The 20,770-nt window shown below is 32.8% G+C and overlaps 1 protein-coding gene and 1 pseudogene across 3 annotated transcripts; one reads left to right on the forward strand and one right to left on the reverse strand.

Annotated features, from left to right (window-relative positions):
• Positions 1–4,920: 4,920 nt before the first annotated feature.
• LOC145579778 (putative galactinol--sucrose galactosyltransferase 6) lies at positions 4,921–9,955 on the forward strand. 2 transcript variants are annotated; one of them, XM_081637031.1, is made up of 5 exons: positions 4,921–5,260; positions 6,682–8,039; positions 8,363–8,572; positions 8,680–8,814; positions 9,019–9,955. In XM_081637031.1, exons 1-5 carry the CDS (start codon positions 5,027–5,029, stop codon positions 9,662–9,664), a joined length of 2,583 nt encoding a protein of 860 aa, XP_081493157.1. In that variant the 5' UTR covers positions 4,921–5,026; the 3' UTR covers positions 9,665–9,955. The 2 variants fall into 2 exon arrangements, with proteins under 2 accessions (XP_081493157.1, XP_081493158.1); XM_081637032.1 differs by having other exon boundaries at positions 5,138–5,260; positions 6,666–8,039.
• Positions 9,956–9,965: 10 nt separating this feature from the next.
• LOC145579779 (uncharacterized) lies at positions 9,966–15,675 on the reverse strand (annotated as a pseudogene). Its single transcript, XR_014099194.1, has 7 exons — positions 15,520–15,675; positions 15,147–15,273; positions 13,674–13,787; positions 12,918–13,116; positions 12,789–12,834; positions 11,787–11,861; positions 9,966–10,496 (listed from the first exon to the last, which is right to left on the reverse strand). The product of XR_014099194.1 is annotated as an uncharacterized LOC145579779 (transcript).
• Between the last annotated feature and the right edge of the window lie 5,095 nt (positions 15,676–20,770).

Here is a 20,770-nt window from a genome sequence, read left to right on the forward strand (position 1 = left end):
ACATCGTTAAATTTACATTACTTATAATTCACTTTGTCACCTTATTTTAACTTATTTACAAAATAATTCAGTTAAGAATGTAATAGCATCTTCAATAGTAAGTCATAACACCTTGTAGCTTACCTTGCCACATCATAATTTCAAGCAACAATAAATTTAGGTTACAAGTTGCACCAATCGTAAGCTACATTGCTTTGTAGCTTGTATAAGCCTTATTTTTATTTCTAACATAATTTATTTTATAACATTAAATTATTATATAATTTATTTTGAAGAAATATTATACTATGTATATATGTTTTTTTTACATATTAGATAGGAAAATAATACAATATTAATTTAATACAAGGTTTTAATCAAATGCATATAAATCCTGTTATAAAAAAGACCTAATGTATATTTTTTTAACAAATACGTTTAACTATTTAACTTCCCTTTATTTAAATATAATTCATTTATTTTTCAAAAATATGGTAGTTGAACTAAATATATATAGAAGATAGGAAGTATATATGTGTAATATTAATATTCAAATCAATGTATGATATATATGAATCTTGCTATGAAGATATAATAATAATAATAATAATAATAATAATAATAATAATAATAATAATAATAATAATAATAATAATAATAATAATAATAATAATAATAATAATAATAATAATAATAATAATAATAATAATAATAATAATAATGAAAAAAAGATTAGAATTGGATAAAATATAAAGGGTTGGGAACATGAAGTATAGATCAATATGCTACATATATACGTAGTATTTCACTGAAGTTTTTTTATTTTTTATTTTAAGCTAATATTCCCAAAATTAAATTAATTTTTCATAGAAAAAAGATTGAAAAAAAATTTCAAGCTACACTGCTTGTTTGAGCAGGGCCTGCTTGAAAGCAGCTTGCTTTCTTTCTTCCCCAATGGTAGAGCTACAAATATGTAATCCTTAAATATTGCAAACAAGTCCCTAAAACTAACCATTGGAGATGCTTTAAGAGTTAACACGAGGATATTCATTCAAGTTCAATTTATAAATAAAGTAGGATCATCCAATAAAGTAAGTGTGTTAAATTTAAAAAAGCTCATTACATAAGTGAAAACAAAATGCATATCCTTAGTGACATGCAACGAATTCACCAGCTTGTAATTTAAAATATTGAAACCTTGTGCCCTTGTTCGAAACTGTGTCTCAAATTCACTAGCTAAGCACAAATTTTGGATGATATACTATACACAATATTCTAAGTGCCCGGGTCGAAAGGACTCATTTTCTTGTTTATTTTAATTCTATAATTAAATGTCTCACTAATGATTGAAAATACCAATTCAGTATCAAATTGATGAGATTTTGTGGTCAAATTTTTTTTTTTCTTTGACATGAGTGGTCAAAATTTTGAGATCGAGCAAGCAAAATAAGCATTTCATTATCATTATCCATATACATCACACCTTGATACATGGCACCAATCATATATAGAACATTTTTCACATATTTTTTATTTATGGATTACCTAGTCACAATCTGTTCAACTATCATCATGCCAATTATTTAACAAGAAACAAAATTTTATACGAACAATCCAAAATAGCTTTTGCTGTCACGCAACACCCAAAATTATAAGCCGTATATATTCCTTATCAATTAAATGTCAATGATTGTTCAATATATATTCCACAACAAATTATTTCAGCCGTTGGATCAATTAATTGATAGTTTATAGATAATTTTCAGCCATTGGATTTTGAGAAAAATGGTGAAAGATTAATATGTAAGCATTTTGTATAAGATTACACGTACATAGCTAAATGATTGTTATACAAATTATTAAAAACAAAATAAAAATTGATGGTTCAATAATTATTAATTATTATTGATTTTTAATTAGTTGATTTTTCTTGCAACTCCGGCTTATAGTTCCAATTTCTTGGATGAAATATATAACTTCACGTTTTGCTTAAGAATGGACGACGGCTCTAATATATATAGGTTGATCATGATAATTGACTGATGGTATAAGTGTAATTAAGGACTTAAAAAATGTAATGACGTTGAAAGTTAAATTAAACCTAGTTGGAGCCACGTGGAAGGATTAGATCGGAAGCTACACGGTATTAATAACAGTACCAAGTAAATTAAGCATACACAGAGTAGGAGTTTATGTCATTATAGATCATAACTTTTTATAGGTAATCAAATTTAGTTAAGCAAGTTAGGCTCACCGCAGCTATTAGGAATCGAATCCGGCCATGAGGTGAAACTCCTATCAACTACAACTAACAATTACTATTTGGAATTAGGTTACTCTTGTGTGCATGCATGGTTTGAACAAAAAAAAGATCAAATACGTAGTATATACGGAATTACGGAGAACATGTAATGAAATACGGAGTACTACATTAGTTTTACGATGAATTTAGGTTTGCTAAAAAAAAAAAAAATTGACTTTTTGAAGGGACAATATTTACACATGCACCTTTGGCTATTGATTTTTTAAATTACTCTCTCCCACCCAAAAAAGAAAGTATTAATTAGTTGCACCATAATTATTATTTTTCCTTGCTTTTCCCTCAAGATAAAACCTAAATTCATTTTCTTCCTCTCCTTTAATTTTATACTCGGTAATTTTCTTGATTTATTGCTAAAATAGCTGTTGGAAATTAGATATATTTATTGAAATACTTTTTTATACACCCGGTTTACACTAATATTAGTATACATCGAACAGTATAGGGTAACTTTTAGCTAATTTTAGGGTAACCTTTTGCCTTTTTTGGGCAACTTTAAACATAATACAATTTTTATATAAATAGACAACAGAAAAAGTTTTATAAAGATAATTTAATTACATTCAATCACTAATAATTGATTTTTAGTCATTTAAAAGGTGATTCTTTACTAATAAAGCGCAAATAATTTTTATTTGTATTGGGTTCCTTTTATGCATATTAGGGTAACTTTTATTCGTTTCAGGGGTAACTTTGACCATTTTAGACTATCTTTATAATGGACGTACAATAATTATTGTACACCCGATTTTTTTTAAAGTTTGTGATATTTATTTGCATATTACAAGAGGTTAACTAAATATGACCAAAATTTTATAAATTATAATTTTATTTGATCACTCTAGTTTAACTTTCAATGAAGTGAAAATGGTTGCTTAAACACTTAGCAAGTGAACAAACTGTGATCGATGCAACAAAAAGCTAAGGGACAAAAAAACCAAATCCATATGATAAAAATTAGATTTGATCTTCTATAATTGTTCAAGTGATTTATGAAAACTCTAGAAAATGAATACTGTAGATCAACCACTAGAATCTTACTCTACTTGTAGTATCTAGATTAATCACGAATCAGATATTTTACTTACCCAAAATAAAAAGTGACTTTTTATGATTTTGTTTTTTTTTTTTTTTTGGACAGGAAATTGAAATTATGCACGATAATCTACCGTCAAAGTTTTCAATTTTGGACATACAATTGGAGTTGTACCTCCATGAAATTAACACAAATTATAAATTTATAAAAAAAAATATAAACTATAAATTCAAAAACTTATAAAAATTTACTCCATATATTTTCTCTGTCTCATAATACAATGTCTCTTTAAGTTTTTACGTGGGAATTAGAAAAGTTGTATATTCCTTAAAACTACTCCCTTCGTTTTTAAATACTTGCTCCATTTCTCCATGCGAAGAGTTTTAGGAGAAAATGGAGAAAGTAATAAAATATGGAGGTAGTGGGGTAAAGGAAAAAATAAAAAATTATAAAAAACAAAAGTAGTTGAGAGAATTGGAGGAAATAAAATATGAAATTAATAAAATATGGTTTATGTTGGGTCCATTAAGTGAGATAAATTAATTAAATATTGTAAAAGTTTTTCAAATAAGGAAATGGAGCAAGTATTTAAAAACGGTCGAAAAAAGAAAAGTAAACCAAGTATTTAAAAACGGATGAAGTAATTACTATTAGAAATACGTACGGAGTATGTGCATTTGGGGTTAGAGAGATATAGAGAAAAAGAAAAAGTACTCCCTAGTTGGGAATGATTAAAGACAGGGTAATGTTATATGTAGCCCTAAGGGCTATATATAAGCATTAAATATACTTTTGGAAATTGTATAAAATTAGTAATTTATGACAAAAAACACGCGTAAACCAGTGTTATTAGTGTTTATATTTTGATAATTTCTTAACTTTTTACGATTTTCAAGTGTAAATTTAATGCTTATATGTAAGGGCTACGTATAACATTTTCCTTAAAGAAATAAAGAGATAAAAATTTTGGAAATTAATGTTAAAAGTAAAAAAAAACTGTAAAAATAAAATGACAACTCATAAAAAGAGGGTAATAATGTCAAAAAGTCAACCTTTAAATAGAAATAGGCATCGTATTTTAATTAATTAAAAAAAAAGAGACATCGTATTATGAGACAAAGGGAGTATTTATTAGGGCGCGCGCCATGTTCGAGAAATTCTCTCGGCTCAACCTTATGTCACAATTTTAGTTGTTGACAACATTAATGAGGGAAAATAGTACAAGTAAACAAATATTCCTAGAGTTTAAATGTCCATATATTATTGGTTTAGAGTTGAAAAAAAACAATTAATATTAACAAGAACAAACAAGTAAATAAACAAGGATGTAATTGTCCAAACACGAATTATTTGAATTTTTATTTTTTTTATTTTTTTTGTTATCATCACCCTTTTTCATCCTTGTTGCGAGTCAAACAAACAAATTCCCAAAAGTGGGTATTCTAGATTGAGCTAAGACGTGGATCCAACGTGTCACAATTATGGACTGTCAAAAATAAAAAACAATCCATTATCCACCGTTGGATCATTATGCTACAAGTCAACCATTAGTTCTCCATTGAGTATAAGCCCAAAAAATCTAGACATTCAAGCAGAGAATACTTTCCCACTTTCCTGTTTCTTTCTTTCTCCCTCTAAAATTAATAAAATAAAATAAAACCAAAAAATTCAAAAAAAAAATTAAAATAAAAATGGTCACAAAAATTAGAAGCACTATAAATTCATCTCAAATTCCTTTATTTTCTCAAACAATTAACAAGAAAAACTACATTATTTCTACAGTTAAAAATCCAAATTTGCCACTTTCTTTCAATCATTTTCCTAAATATTCTGGGAAATACTCAAATTTTCTCTCCTCAAATTGTTTAAGATCTTCCAGAAAGTCAATCAATCATCCTCAACCTTTCTCTGTTAAATCTTTCAAGGTAAGAAATTTGTTTATCTATGAAAGTTTGAATCTTTTCTGGGTTTTACTTAATGTAGCTGAATGATTCATGTTGTTTTTATTTTAATGTTTTCTGGGTTTTAGTTATAATGTAGCTATATGATTCATGTTGTTTTTATTTGAATGTTTTCTGGGTTTTAGCTATAATGTTGAGATTAGTTGATTTTATATTTTATTTATTTATATGGGCAGGATTCGATTCAGATACTTTAACCATCTAATCTAGTTGACGAATTGACACTCTACACTCTACATTTACATGATTGGTAATATAAGGTGTAAAGTTGTGAATTGTTTGTTAGGGATAAGATGATTAGATGTATATTTTGTTGTCCAATTTTTTTGGGGTTTTGTTTGATGAAGTATATTTGCATAAAAATACATATACGTGATATACCATGATACAATTTTGGTAGTATGATATTTTTATAAGCTTTTTCTAGGTGGGTCTAATTTTTCTTCTTCTAAAATTATCCACGTAGACTACTTTGATACAACCTTATTTTGACTAGGAATTTGCTTATCCTGTTTCAATTAATATTTGATCATCTTAATTTAGAATTTGAAGCTAGTCCAAGAATTTTAAGCTTGTTTTATGTGAATTTTAAGCTTATATTTGAATCCTGAACCATAATATCATATCATAACTTATTTTGTCCATTTGATCTTTCAAAGTGGTCAAGATTCACAAGTTTGTAGCCTCTTCTATTACGTAACCAGTCTTTTTTCATTGCATTTGTTTCATTAATAGGCTTGTGAATACCGTGATTTGATTTTGATTGTTATGGACTTGTACCAAGATTAAGCCTTAGTCAAGCGGATCTAATTTTACCAACTGGTACCGTAACAACAAAATTGGCATCATGAGATTATGGGGGTCGTTTTCAGTACCGATTCTTGTAACAAACTATTTTCCATAAGTTGCACAAACTTGTATGATGTAACAAACTATTTTCCATAAGCTGCACAAACCTGTATGTATGATTGTATGATGTATGGAGTAGTACCATTTTTGATCCAATGGACGTTAACTAGCTTAGGCTGCTTAGTTTTATAATGTCTTGAGGGTGGTATCAAAGATCTTTGAGGTTACGACTTCTTAAAGAAACAAAAAAAAAAACCCATTGAGATCTCGATTTTGTTGTTTATTACTCCGTAAAAATCTTGATATTGTATACTAGGCATTAGCTTATCAGCTCATAAGCCCGAATTTGCACTATATCCAATTTCCCTGTATGTATAACTCTTCACAAGATAATATGAACATAATAAACTTAACATGTTTTTTTCATTATCTCTAGTCACTTATCGTGTTAAAGTTTGTTACTTTGTTTGTCATTTTTTGTGGAAATTGATTGCCTTGAATCTAATATTTGCTCACATAGTTTTTCATTTTGGCAGAGGGCTGAGAGCCTAGAGAAAGAAAAAGAAATGACTATAGCACCAGCTGTTCGAATTGCAGATGGGAAAGTTATAGTAAAGGACCGGACCATCCTAACTGGAGTGCCCAATAATGTGATAGCAACATCAGGTTCATCATCTGGTCCGGTTGAGGGAGTTTTTATAGGGGCTGACTTCGACCAACCGAGCAGCAGCCATGTGGTGTCATTAGGTACTCTTAGAGATGTCCGGTTCATGGCATGTTTCCGATTCAAGTTATGGTGGATGGCTCAAAAAATGGGTGACAAAGGTGGTGACATCCCTTTGGAAACTCAGTTTTTATTGGTCGAGACCAAGGATGGGTCGCACATTGAATCAGACGGTGGAGATGAAGCTAATCAGATCATCTATGCGGTTTTCCTGCCTTTGGTTGAGGGTTCGTTCAGGGCTTGTCTACAGGGGAACGCACAAGATGAATTGGAGCTTTGTTTAGAGAGTGGGGATGATGAGATCAAGGGGACTTCATTTACTCATTCTCTGTTTGTGAGTGCAGGGACTGATCCCTACGCCACCATCTTTGAAGCGATCAGGGCAGTTAAATCTCATCTTAAGACGTTTAGGCAACGTCATGAAAAGAAGTTGCCTGGGATTATTGACTACTTTGGGTGGTGTACCTGGGATGCATTTTATAAAGAAGTCACCCAAGAAGGTGTTGAAGCTGGATTGGCTAGCCTCTCCTCAGGTGGGACCCCGCCTAAGTTTGTGATCATTGACGATGGTTGGCAGTCTGTTGGGGTAGACCCACAAAAGGAAACCTCATCTGAAGAGAATAAAGATAATTCGGAGGAGGATGAACCTGTGCCAAGGCTAACTGGGATTAAGGAGAATGAGAAGTTTCAAAAGAAGGATGACCCTAGTGTTGGGATTAAGAACATAGTAAATATAGCTAAGGAAAAATACGGGTTGAAATATGTGTATGTATGGCACGCCATCACAGGATATTGGGGTGGAGTCCGCCCTGGGGTTAAGGAGATGGAGGAGTATGAATCATTGATGAAGTACCCTAATGTGTCTAAGGGAGTAGTGGAAAATGAGCCGGTGTGGAAGAGTGACCCTATGAAGGTGCAGGGGTTAGGATTAGTGAACCCAAAGAGTGTTTACAAATTCTATAATGACTTGCACAGCTACTTAGCTTCTAAGGGGATTGATGGGGTTAAGGTGGATGTGCAGTGTATCTTGGAGACCTTAGGCGGAGGGTTTGGTGGTCGAGTGGAGCTCACTAGGCAATACCACCAAGCTCTTGATGCTTCCGTGGCTAGGAATTTCCCAGACAATGGTTGCATTGCATGCATGAGCCACAATACTGATGCATTGTATTGGTAAGTTGACAATCCTATAATCCTACAGTTTTTGTTGTTTTTGGTGATTCTGACATGAAAATTTCCTGTGCTGATTGGATTAGCTGGTAATGCTTTAGGTGTTTTACCAGTAGTACTTGGGTTTGATCATTTGACGAGGCCTGCTTATTTACATACCTTCATATGCATCCATTTGGGGGAAGGGGAGGAGTGGGGGGATTAGGATTTCTCGCAATGGCATTAATAATAAACTAATTAAAAATCATTGTTACATACATTTGAAAATCAGTAGTTCATCTTTAGTTCATTATATGCTGATGTTATGCTTGTTATATCATGAACAGCTCAAAACAAACAGCGATTGTGAGAGCATCAGATGATTTTTACCCACGAGACCCTGTGTCGCACACCATACATATTGCAGCCGTGGCTTACAACAGTGTATTCTTAGGGGAGTTTATGCAACCTGATTGGGATATGTTCCATTCAGACCACCCTGCCGGTGAATACCATGGTTCGGCTAGAGCTATCAGTGGAGGACCAATCTATGTCAGGTGCATAAAACTTTTGTATAGTCTTTTTTTCTTACTGATTGTGTTACAATTAGTTAACCAATTTTAATAGATTATGTTTCTGATTTATTCCCATGTTTGTGTTACAGTGATGCACCTGGAAAGCACAACTTTGATCTGCTTAGGAAACTTGTTTTGCCTGATGGATCAGTGCTCCGTCCTCGTATGCCTGGTAGACCCACCCGTGATTGCTTGTTCAATGATCCAGCTCGAGACAGTAATAGGTATGGCAACTCTAAACCTTTTTTATTAACTTTAAACCATGTCCAATCAAGATTGTATTAATCAGACATTTCTATTTCAATTCCCCCCCAATTAAAAGGGCGCTTTTGTGATGTTACTCTTAAACGGTACAAATTTTTTATTTTTGGAGGGAGTAATACATAATAGCAATGTCTAACATTTAATTTGTTGTGACAAAAATGCAGCTTGCTGAAGATATGGAACATGAACAAGTACACTGGTGTGCTAGGAGTGTACAACTGCCAAGGGGCAGCATGGAGTATGACCGAGCGAAAGAACATTTTCCATCCAACCCGACCCGAAGCCCTGACAGGCGTTGTCCGTGGCCGAGACGTCCATCTCATCACTGAGGCCGCAGTGGACCCCACCGACTGGAACTTGGATTGTGCTGCCTATCGTCACAGGACGGGTGAGGTTATCACTTTGCCATACAATGTATCTCTGCCAGTGTCACTTAAGGTGTTGGAATATGATGTGTTCACTATAACGCCCATTAAGGTCTTAGCCCCAGGCATTAGCTTTGCCCCATTTGGGCTAATCAAAATGTTCAACGCCGGTGGGGCCATTGACGGGCTAATCTACCAAGTCAGGAGCGGAGCACGAGTGGAAGATGGATCTGCCCATGGTGATGAAATGGTAGGGAAGGTCCAAATGGAGGTGAAAGGTTGTGGGGTGTTTGGGGCTTACTCTTCAACAAGGCCCAAGAGGTGCCGAGTTGGGTCCGAGGAAGTCGAGTTTGAGTACGATTCTGGTTCGGGTTTGGTCACTTTGAGTTTGGATCAAATGCCAGAGGAGAGTAAGAAGGTTCACACTGTAGAGGTTGAGTTATAAGTTAGTTTTTATACTAGTTCATGGTTACTATGAATATATTCTTTTTCCCTTTGCTCCTCGTATGCTGTAGTGTTGGAGGTGCACAATAGCAAGGGATCTATTCTTGAGTTTGAAGGCCATATGTAAACTTTGTTGTTACTGCCTTACTGTAAGATTATTACAGTAATATTGCTATAGTATTGAATCTGACGTACTCAAAATTATCATTGTGCATCATTTAGGGCCAGCATCATGGCCTCGGGTGCAAGACGTATCTGAAGTATTTTAATACAAAAAGAGAATTGCATATCTAAGCTTTCATGTGTTATATATAGACAACTGTTGAAAGTTGAAATGTGTAAACAATAAATGTTTACTCCATATCAAATGTGAGATTATCTACACCCTGAAACAATAAAGCATAGTCATAAAGATGAATTATAATACATCATCAAATAATTGATCTTCCAGATCCTTAGCATACTCCAAGTCATAATCTTACTCTTCATCAGGCATCGAATGCTGCTCAGATGATGGAACCTGCTGAATATTGCCATTTACTAATGGTGATTCATTTCCCATAAGAAGCTCCATGAAACCAGTGTGTTGTAATTCATCGTCACTTTGCTGCTGATCAGCGGCAGAAAGTAGCATTAGTTGCTTGTCGTGTGTCTCTTCTCTCTGGTGACGAGTTACGACAGAATGCTGGTCTGTTCCTATAAACTGTGAGAACATTTCCTTAAGATTTCCCCACTCCTCATTTATCTTTTGCACTTCATCTCCAATTGTCAGCCTATCTTCTGCAATATGCTTTATGTTTTCGGTATAACGGTATTGACTAACCTACTAGCCTCTTTAAGAAGAAAAAAAAAAAAAAAAGATAAATCAAGTTAGCAAAGATGAGGACAAGAATCATGTATGTAATCAAAACACAAATTTGGGATTCTTTCACAATTAATCATTTTCACAAACTGAACTTATATTTAGCTTACGGCTAAGGTTGCTAAGCTAAAAATACTATGTAAACCTGGGGCATGATGCCATTGCGGTAGCGTGAGATTCAAAGAAGTTTATAGGCGCTATTTAAACAAGAGTACTCGCGTAAAAACACAGAACATGGTTCCTATTAGGGATGTCAATGGGGCGGGGCGGGGCGGGGCGGATGTTGGCCTTCCCATCCCCATCCCCACCTAATATTTTCATCCCCATCCCCATCCCTATCCCCGCGGCGGGTCCAATTTTCATCCCCATCCCCGCCCCATCGGGTACAACTCCAAAACCATCCCCGCCCCACCCCCCACTTGGATATCCATCCCTACCTTATCCCCACCAAAGACCCGCCTAATCCCCATCCAAGATCCACCTAATCTCTGTATCTCAAATAAACAATCTTACATAATTAATACGAATTATAAAATAAAACATTCTACACACATTTTTGTGTTATAATATAAGTGTCATACAAAGTATTATAATTAATATTGTATTTCACGTAATTATTTTATAAATAATATAAAAGTATGTAATTTTGCTTTAAAAGATATATAGATGTGGGTATGAGGTGGGGATGGGGCGGGTATGAAGTGGGGCAGGTGGGGCGGGGCGGGGATGGGGCGGGTACAACTTAAAATCCACCCCCGCCCCATCACCCATGGCGGGTATGGTTTTTATCCCCATCCCCGCCCCACCACCCGCCAAACTGAGACCCATCCCCGCCCCACTGACATCCCCACTGGGGCGGGTCTCCTACTTGACCCGCCCCACTGACATCCCTAGTTCCTATGAGTATTTAATGTTTAAGGTGTGGTTGCATGACCAAAAAGGGAAAATAGAGAAATTCCCTGTTTCTCATATTGAGAAACGAAATTTGTTTCCCATGAGGGCATTTTCGTGAATAAATCAACAACTTTTTCATTATTGTGGGCTCTACAATTGAATAAAGTTAAATAAAATAGCTGGTTTATTTACGAAAATGCCATGTGAGAAACAAATTTTGTTTCTCACTATGAGAAACTAGGGCACCCCAGGAAAATATTCAAGTCAAGAGACTCAAGACACAGCTAGCTCGAGATAACTTTTTGGAATAATAAACCTGACCATGTAATAGCAGCATGAAAGAGCAATAAAGTACTGCAAAGAATACCTCTGATAGAAGATTTTTAGTTCCTTCATATTCTTTGGCCATTTTCCTGAGCACTTCTAGGTCAAGTTCCATGCCCTGTTCCAAAAATTCAAGCTATTAAGACACAATCAGCAGCAAAATTGCTTTCACATATCCAAATTAAAAAGGCTCAGACGTGTGTTGTATCAACTAATAATTCACCAAACAATTTTGTGCGAAAGTTCAAAAGATGGCAGAAAAAAGAAGCAAAGAAGAGAGAGAATTCCTCAAAGTACGTAATTACATTCTTTAGTACAAGCTATTCTATAATCTAATAAGTTTGCATGGTAGAGCGGAAGTAGAAACAGAATCAGATTTTTTACGATTAGAGCCAAAAAAAAATACTGATGACCTCAAGGTGGTTCATAAATGATTCAAAATAAACAACTTTAAGGATTAAGGACCTATTCTATTCTGCTTGATTTCAGTTCGGTTCAGTTCCTAATTTTCTTCTCTCATAAACAATTCAGTTCAGTTTAGTTTAACTCAGCTCATTAAATTCAGATCAGGCCCTAAGCCAATTACTAAACCAACTTAGGGCCTATTCTCTTCAGCTTAATTTCAGTTCAGCTCCAATCACTTCAGTTTAGTTCCTAATTTTCTTCTCTCGTAAACAATTCATTTTAGTTCAATTCAGCTCAGCTCAATTCAACTCAGCTCAATTAAGTTGTTTTTAGTAAATCAGAACAAGCCCTAAGAAGTAAGAACATAGAAAACATAATTGAATATATTAAGTGTAGGACAACATCACAATTTTGAGAAAGAGAGGAAAGAGAAGAAAGCACACTAGAGGCCTAGACATATCTAGGTCTCATAGTGATAGACTGATAGCGTAAAATGTGTGTGTGTGTGTGTCAATGTGTGTGTTTTTTATCAAAATGCCTTGGCATCAATTTATATGACAGTGATATCATGATACATTAGAAAAAAACATATAAGACACAGCAAAACAGAAACCTAAAATCACAAGTGTACGCAACATACCATGTCCATGTGAAGATAACGCTCAATCTCAGTATTCGCCAACAATCTACAAAAAGGAAAAGCAGCAAGATGAGGTCAGTTATGAAGCTGAATAAAGCTACAATACTAAACTATGAGCGTCGGACATACTTTTCATGCATCTTCTTTATGCAGGCATTCTGCACATCTACCAACTCCTTTATCCTCTCTTTCTCAGAATAATCATTTATGTTGACGAAACCAAACAAGAATGCATTCTTCTCTAGCATCCTTTTGACAAAAACAGATGCTACTTTGATTCCATTTTCTTTCGCATTTACAACCAGAGCTTTTAGTCTTCGTAATTCTCCTGTCAAAACCATAAGAGGAGGATACATCTCAAAGAAAGGTTGAGGGTAAAAGGATGTATGCCAATCAATCAAACAAGACATGAACACATCTACTTGCCTATTGATTATGGGAAGAGAAATATAAGACCTTTTTCAATACGCCAGTAAAGCCAAATTTTATGATTTTCTAGTCACTTTTATTTTATCAATTTGCTGGTGCAATGTTGTATACTGTGTATTAAGGAATAGATTAAACAAATCGAATATATTTCCGTTATTCTAGATTGCATGAGTTCTGCAAATCCATATTCATACCTAAGATGAGAGCCTTTGAAGACAACTATTTCCCCAGGATCACTTCAGGGGAAAGCAATTATGAAGAGTATATTATTTTCCTGATAATTATTTATAAGCCACCTGAAAAAGAAGGGGGAAAGGCAAGAGTAATCAATCAGAGGTAACTTCTTCAGCTGTGACTTGATAGATATACATCTAATATGAATAATTCTGTCTTTCATTTAAGGTTCAAAAAGGAAGTGGAAAAAGTAAAATTACTCATGAAAAAGCAGTTACTTACCAAGAGAGAGATAAATCTTGAAGGGAGGCTTGAATGGCTGTGTCTCGTAGAGACAATAGAGGGCATAAAGGGCACCCAGTCTCTGTGACAAAGAATTAGCAGAGATCATATAACCTGCATATGATCACGGAAAGATTAAAAAAATTCGTCAAACAACAAAAGGATATGTATTTCAATCTGGCAAACATATTAAGACTAAAAAGGGACAGAATATCAGCAACCATGAATTAGATCTGATAAGTAGCATGCAACAACAACAAAAGAACCACTTTTTAAAGCAGGGGACAATTAAAAAAAACTTAGCCTACCCCTGACTCTGAAATGGCTATCTAATCATATCATGCATGAAATTACAGAACATCAAACTTAACAAAACAAGAACGATAGCTCGTAATTCACGGGAAGGAACAGCAAAAGGCTGGATCAAAACCATGGGTTACCTCTTAAAAGAGTACAATATACAGCTATAAGTATGTATACAAATTCACTTGACCATATTTGCGCTCTGAGGATCAATCACAACATAATTTGGACCTTCAGATTCTCAGTTCTTTTTTAACAGTTGACTCACACATTATATCAATTCAATAGGTGCTTATGTATCTTACATTCCAGATGTTCCACTCTTGCTCGCACTAAAGAAGCAAATTGGGTGTACATTTCACAAACACATTCATTTCTTTTATCTGGTTTTAACATTTATTTTCAATTGGCATCCAGTATGCTAATGAATTACATTCTTTTGAAAGAAGACCGACTAGTTTGTGCTGCCATCCTATCCAAATCCAGTCCTTAAGAGTTCCTAATATTTTCCTATTCAACTATTTATAATTTCACCCCATCCAGTATGCTAAAAAATCCAGGCATTACTCTTTTAATTTGAACTCAACCAACTTTGATCATTAAAGCTATGCACATCAGGCCTGCAGATAATGCTAGCCTTATCAAATTAACTATTCAATCAATAGTTGAACATTATCAGGAAACCCAAGTTTCTAAAAATTTCAAAGTAGCCATCACAAGACTCCATTCTGTGCTGGCTAAAAAATTTAACAGCAAGCTCTTCTGTAGAAAGATGTAACCCCAAAGCTACCGAGATGTGTCATTAAGACCATTACAGCCAGCATCACATGCGTTTTTTATGTTTCATTTAGATAAGTATTAAATCCAATTGAAATGCAATTGAACTTTCTTAGAGCCTTAGACTTGGCATAGACAAGCTGGATATATTTCAGTTCTTTTACATTTTCAATCTTTTGGTTAAACCTAACAAAATAACTTTGCATGAACCTTAATTAGTTATATCTTATATACAATAATTGACATCCAACTATAGCTCATACTTAAAGTGGAAGAACTGGCTATACATTCTCAAAATGATGAAAAGTTCACCTTGTTGATTCACATACAAGATGCATCTGAAAAAACGAACTGTATGTCATTACATCATTAAACATCAAAGAAGTAACTTACTTATAGAATGGTTGTACAAAGATTGCATGAATATATTCAGGCTGGTAGAAGGTTGAGCCTCAAATATGTAGGAAAATTTCCGTTGAAGCCATAATTTTTTCATGTCTGCTAAAATTTTAAGCTCTCCCTGTATGCAAAATAATAAATTGCTTTTAGTTGTCAAGACAAAACATGCTTTTGGCGTTTTGGATAAATTATACCAAATTGAAATCAATGCAATATTGGCAAGAGCTATGAGATTAATTCCACAGAAAACAGCCCATTCAAAGAGATGGAAGACTATAATAAAGCCATGTGAAAGAATACCAATCCATCATGAAACAACACATCTAGAGTTCTGGATTCATTAATCATATGGCTGCAAAAGGCATACCTCAGAAAACTCTCTTAAAAGCTCATCAAGATCTTGCTTTAAGGGAGAAAAATCCATTGTGTTGTGTGTGTGTGTGCGTGTGTGTGTGTGTCACTCAACCAACAAAGTTCCCTCCTTTAGTCCTTTCTAGTCAAGCTCCAACATGTGTGTGTGTGTGTGTGTGTGTCACTCAACCAACAAAGTTCCCTCCTTTAGTCCTTTCTAGTCAAGCTCCAACATGAAACACTAGCCTGCATGCATACAACTGAATAATTCATCACAAGTTATTTATATTCTGTATTGATAACTCATGGAAGAAAATATTTAATTACGAGACAAATAATTTCTAGGGTTGTAGTAAAGTCCTTTTTTTATTCAAACATCAAATACAACAATAGATGAAAACATGAGAAAACCAATTTAGCATTGGGGTAATTACTGTTTTAACTTGGATCAATTCAACAATCAACAACTTGAGATGTATCATGGCCATTATACCTCTAGCTCTCATATCATGGGCAGTCGAACCCACATATATACCTAGTTACCTTCCATCTTACAAACCCAATGAAGAAACTGGAAGGTAACACTATAAGCTAAATAGTGTAGGAGCAAATCCAAATCAACAGGAAATAAGTACCAGGCTTACTAATCGAATAAGGATCGATGTAACTCAACATCAAGTCATGCTCTTAAAATGCTCGATAAAACCAGTCCAAGCTTCAACTGATACAGGACAATGAGGAAAAGCATTGCTACCCCCCTAAATCAATAAGAGCTTACATACAACATACAGAGTATTTCTAATATAAAATGAGCAGCAATTTTCTCAGCTAGCTAATTTATCACCAAATTATAACATAAAACTATTATATGATTCAATATGTATAACCAAACTTTATACAGTACCAAAATTGACCTCAAAATCACAGCAATTATATTCAAAAACAGAATTCCATCCTAATATTAAAGAAATATAAACAAAATCATGCAACACATTAGCAACCAAATTTGACTCAATTATCAATTTAGGTTCAATAATTACATACAATTCTTAACGCAAATTGCTCATAGAAAATTCTAGCAACAAAATTGCTCGATGAAATATTTCATATATTCAGAATATACAATCGAGTCCGTCTAAAAAGAACCCTAACTTGATCATACAGACGAATAAATTCACGATAGTACGAAGCCAAAGCCTCGATTGTAAAATTGATATTCGATTATTTGAATTATAAATCAAATAAGAAATATGAGAGGAAAAAAGAAAAGAAAAAAAAAAAAAAAAAAGAGCTTACTTGAGAAGGTATTTCAATGGAGGAGAGAAAGTTCAGAAGCCACTTCAATGGAAAATATCAATAAAAATAATATGGGACCTCAACGTTATAGGGTTAATATATATTTTTTTTTTAATATATAAACATTATTATCGAATCTTATAGTAATTGGCAATATTATAACAATAGTGTTAGATTAGGGTCTGTTCATATTTACTGAACTGAGCTGAACTGAACTGAACTGAACTGATTGGAGCTGAACTGAACTGAACTGAACTGATTGGAACTGAACTGAACTGAATTAAGCTGAAATGAATATTTTATGTGAGAGGGAAATTAAGAGCTGAACTGAACTGAACTGATTGGAACTGAACTGAACTGATTGGAGCTGAACTGAACTGAACTGAACTGAACTGAACTGAACTGAACTGAACTGAAATTAAGTAAATATGAACAGGCCCTTAGCATTTTTAATATACAATACACATAAAAGTCTGTCAAATTTAAATAATTTGTCATCTATAATAGTTACAATTTATAAATGTTGTATTAAAAAAATAGATCAAATAAAAAAATTGTCCAAATCTAATTCAAATTTACAAAAATAGTTCTTAAAAAAAAAAAAAAAAAAAAGGAAGTAACAAAAATTAAATTCATAATTGAGATCGTTAAAAAAAACAAACTCAAACTTTAAACATTGTAAATTTTTTTTTTTTGACACAGTAAAAGTAAATTAATTACGCAAACTTTTTAAAAATCCAGATGATATTTTGAAACACATTTTTTTTTGAACGGTAAACACAATTTTTTTAGGCAAGTAAACACAATTGTTTTAAATAAAAAATTAAACATCAATGATCCAAAGATACAAAAGCATTTGAAAATAAAATTAAAATCCTATATAAACTTAATAAAAATCAAATCTGAAAAAAGTGATATTTGATAAAATTTAAAAATACTGAAAATAATAGAAAAAAATTTGACCATTTAACATTGAAATAGAAAAAAAAAATTATACAGATTTTTATGATAACCTACACAAATTGTAAAGCAAAATTTGTTTAAAAAATAGAAAAATTAAAAAGAAATTTGAAAAAAAAAAACCCGAAGTGTAAAATAAAGTGTAGATCGAAAAAATACTTTTGAATGCTCCTGTAAATTCAATACCACCATTAGTTTTTGAAATTTGTATACAAAATAAAAATAATTATTTTTTCAATTAGTTGATGTAAATTATAGACTGTGGGTGAAAGAGATGAATGGTAAAATCAGTGAAAGAGAGGGAAGGTAAAATATTATTAATTTTTTTGTGTAATTGAAAATTTATATAATTTCTTTTTATTCAAAACATGCATCGGCAAGCGTGAAAAGAAAAGTAACACAATTATAAAAAAAAACAGAGGAAATAAGAATTAAAATGAGTTTCGGATCAAGCTTAGAAGGTCTAAGGGAAGTATGGTACATCATTATGTAGTATGACAAAACACGTTAAAATGGTGTAATTTGACTTAGACATGCAAGCATGACACGATTCAAGTGATGATATATGGACTTCATGGGCAAATCCATGTTCATTGTAATGGGATCAATTGACTGACTCCACTTATTTTGTTAAAAAAATTGTTACAAATATTTGAAAGATTAGATATAATAAGTTATTTGATAGAGAACTATATAATATGAGAAAAATTATATGAAATTATGATTAATCTATTAATAGTTATTACCAATGATTATTTGTGTCAATAATGTGTTACGTAGTTTCATGTAATTTGTTAATTTATAATTAATTATATTACAATATTTTTAATTTTAACTTAATTTTGAACCCATTTATATAAAATGCTAGATTTGCCACTAATGGACTTGGGTTGTGCATGAACTATTCTTTTGAAAATTTTGGCATAACACGTAACTCATGTGTCAGATTTAGCTAGTCCAAAAGCACCTGGGCATAATACATAAAACGACTCACAACCATATCTACAACTAATGATTTAATTTTATCTAAATATTCTCTTACTTTTTTTTTTATTATTTTTTTTTAAGTATATTTTGAATGAATTACGTCACTCATATGTAAATAGGAATACGAAACTTCAACCTACATTGTATTTTCGTGATTACTAAACAACTTTCTAATTCATCAAAAATGAAATTGTTAAGTATGTGTTCAATTTGAAATGCAATTTATGATGGATGTGAGATTAAATGAACAAGGTGGGTAGATCAATTCAATAATAACCTAACACAAGTATGCTAGAGGAGTTGGGATGTGCAAGTATTCACCAAAGTCCCAAGCCATAAGTAGGCAACTAGCCATGATCTTATACCAACATACGGTACACAATGCATATAAGCAATGATTGCTCCCAAAATTGGGCTATATGCAGCCTATATCTCCCCAAAATTGGACTTTGCTCACCTAAGTCCCAAACCAAGGGCCCCCTATTATTTAGAAATACTCAATAAGCACCCAACCTACTTACATAAACAAGTACTAGTACATAACATTACTCTAAAAAGAATGGGCTATTGTATTAGTCCACCCATAAAATAACACACATAATGACATAAATTTATTCATTTTCTTTTTGTGATAGTAAAGTTCAAAATACCTTCAAAAACCACATCCAAATTGGACCATATCACATATCAATGATATCATAAAACTAGCCAACTATATAATTTTAATCCAACCATATAATATAAATGGTCCAACCACATAATATAATGGTCCATGTAACACAATTCAAACTGGTTGCCCACTTTCTTTCTACGTAGTATTTATGTTTCTCTCTTCTCAAAAAATTAAAATTTGCCTTAACCATATTATTATCATATCTTGGTCAACTGGTCTTAATCTTTCTATCACTCCTTCATTTAACTATCCACTTCTCTAATCTTATTTATAACTTGTTCTTTCCTCCAAAAACCCTAGATCTCCTTGCCGCTCTGCTGTTCATGGCTTGCTCTTTCTCCTCCTCTTCCTTTGTTGCCTTGTTCTTCCGACTGTTAAATTTGTGTATAGTCATGTAAAATTTTATAAGTAAAAAGAAACAAATAAAATCACAATATTTTTCATATAAAATATTAGATTTAAAAAAAATTACAAAAATAAAAAAAAACCATGTATCGCATGGGTTCTATCTGGTTTTCAATATCAATTCGTTTGCTAATAATCGCAACACTTTACTTTTACATCTATTTCATAATAATTGCAATAATTCATAAATTGGTAATGACCCACTATCATTTTATTAATCCTCTTTCCCACTAACCCTACTAGTATAATTAATGTATTCTCTATTTATTTTTTCCACTAACCCCATATGTATAATTATTTTTGATAGAGTATTTGAACCGATCTTGTCCTTCAACTATAAGTTTAAGCTTTTGGTTAAGTTAGTCCTCTTTAAACATGGTATTAAGAGCTAACGTGATAAAAAGGTCACGATTCAAATCTCATCCACCCCTCATTTTCAGTGGAAAGTATTTCACACTGTGTATGAGGAGACCCAAGCTACATCCACATTCTAAGCCTAGCGAACTCTCGTATAAGGGGGTATGATAAAGTATACAAACCGACCCTATCTTCAAATATCATCTAAGCTTTTGGTAGAAAAGGCGTGATAAAGTATATAAATCGATCTTAAGCTTAAACTATCACCTTAACCTTTTAATTGAATTTAATCTTTAAGCATAATAGAGTTTTTAACCGATATCGTACTTTAGCTATTAGTTTTATTGCCTTATATCCTCTTTCCTACTTACTCCACATATAGAAGTGTTTTTATATTGGATCTTTTCCTTCTACTCCTAGTCGACATTGGACTTTATCTATTATTAGTAGCACAAAATTTCCCAATTGTTCAAGGGGCCAAGCCCATGCAATTGAATGAATGAGATAATCACAAAATCAATAAACACATCTTAACCGTCCAATCCCACCTTCTTGACCCCTCCTTCAATTTACCCACTTACCCTAAAAC

Source organism: Chenopodium album, chromosome 14 (assembly GCF_948465745.1).
Source record: "Chenopodium album chromosome 14, dcCheAlbu1.1, whole genome shotgun sequence".
NCBI lineage: Eukaryota > Viridiplantae > Streptophyta > Magnoliopsida > Caryophyllales > Amaranthaceae > Chenopodium > Chenopodium album.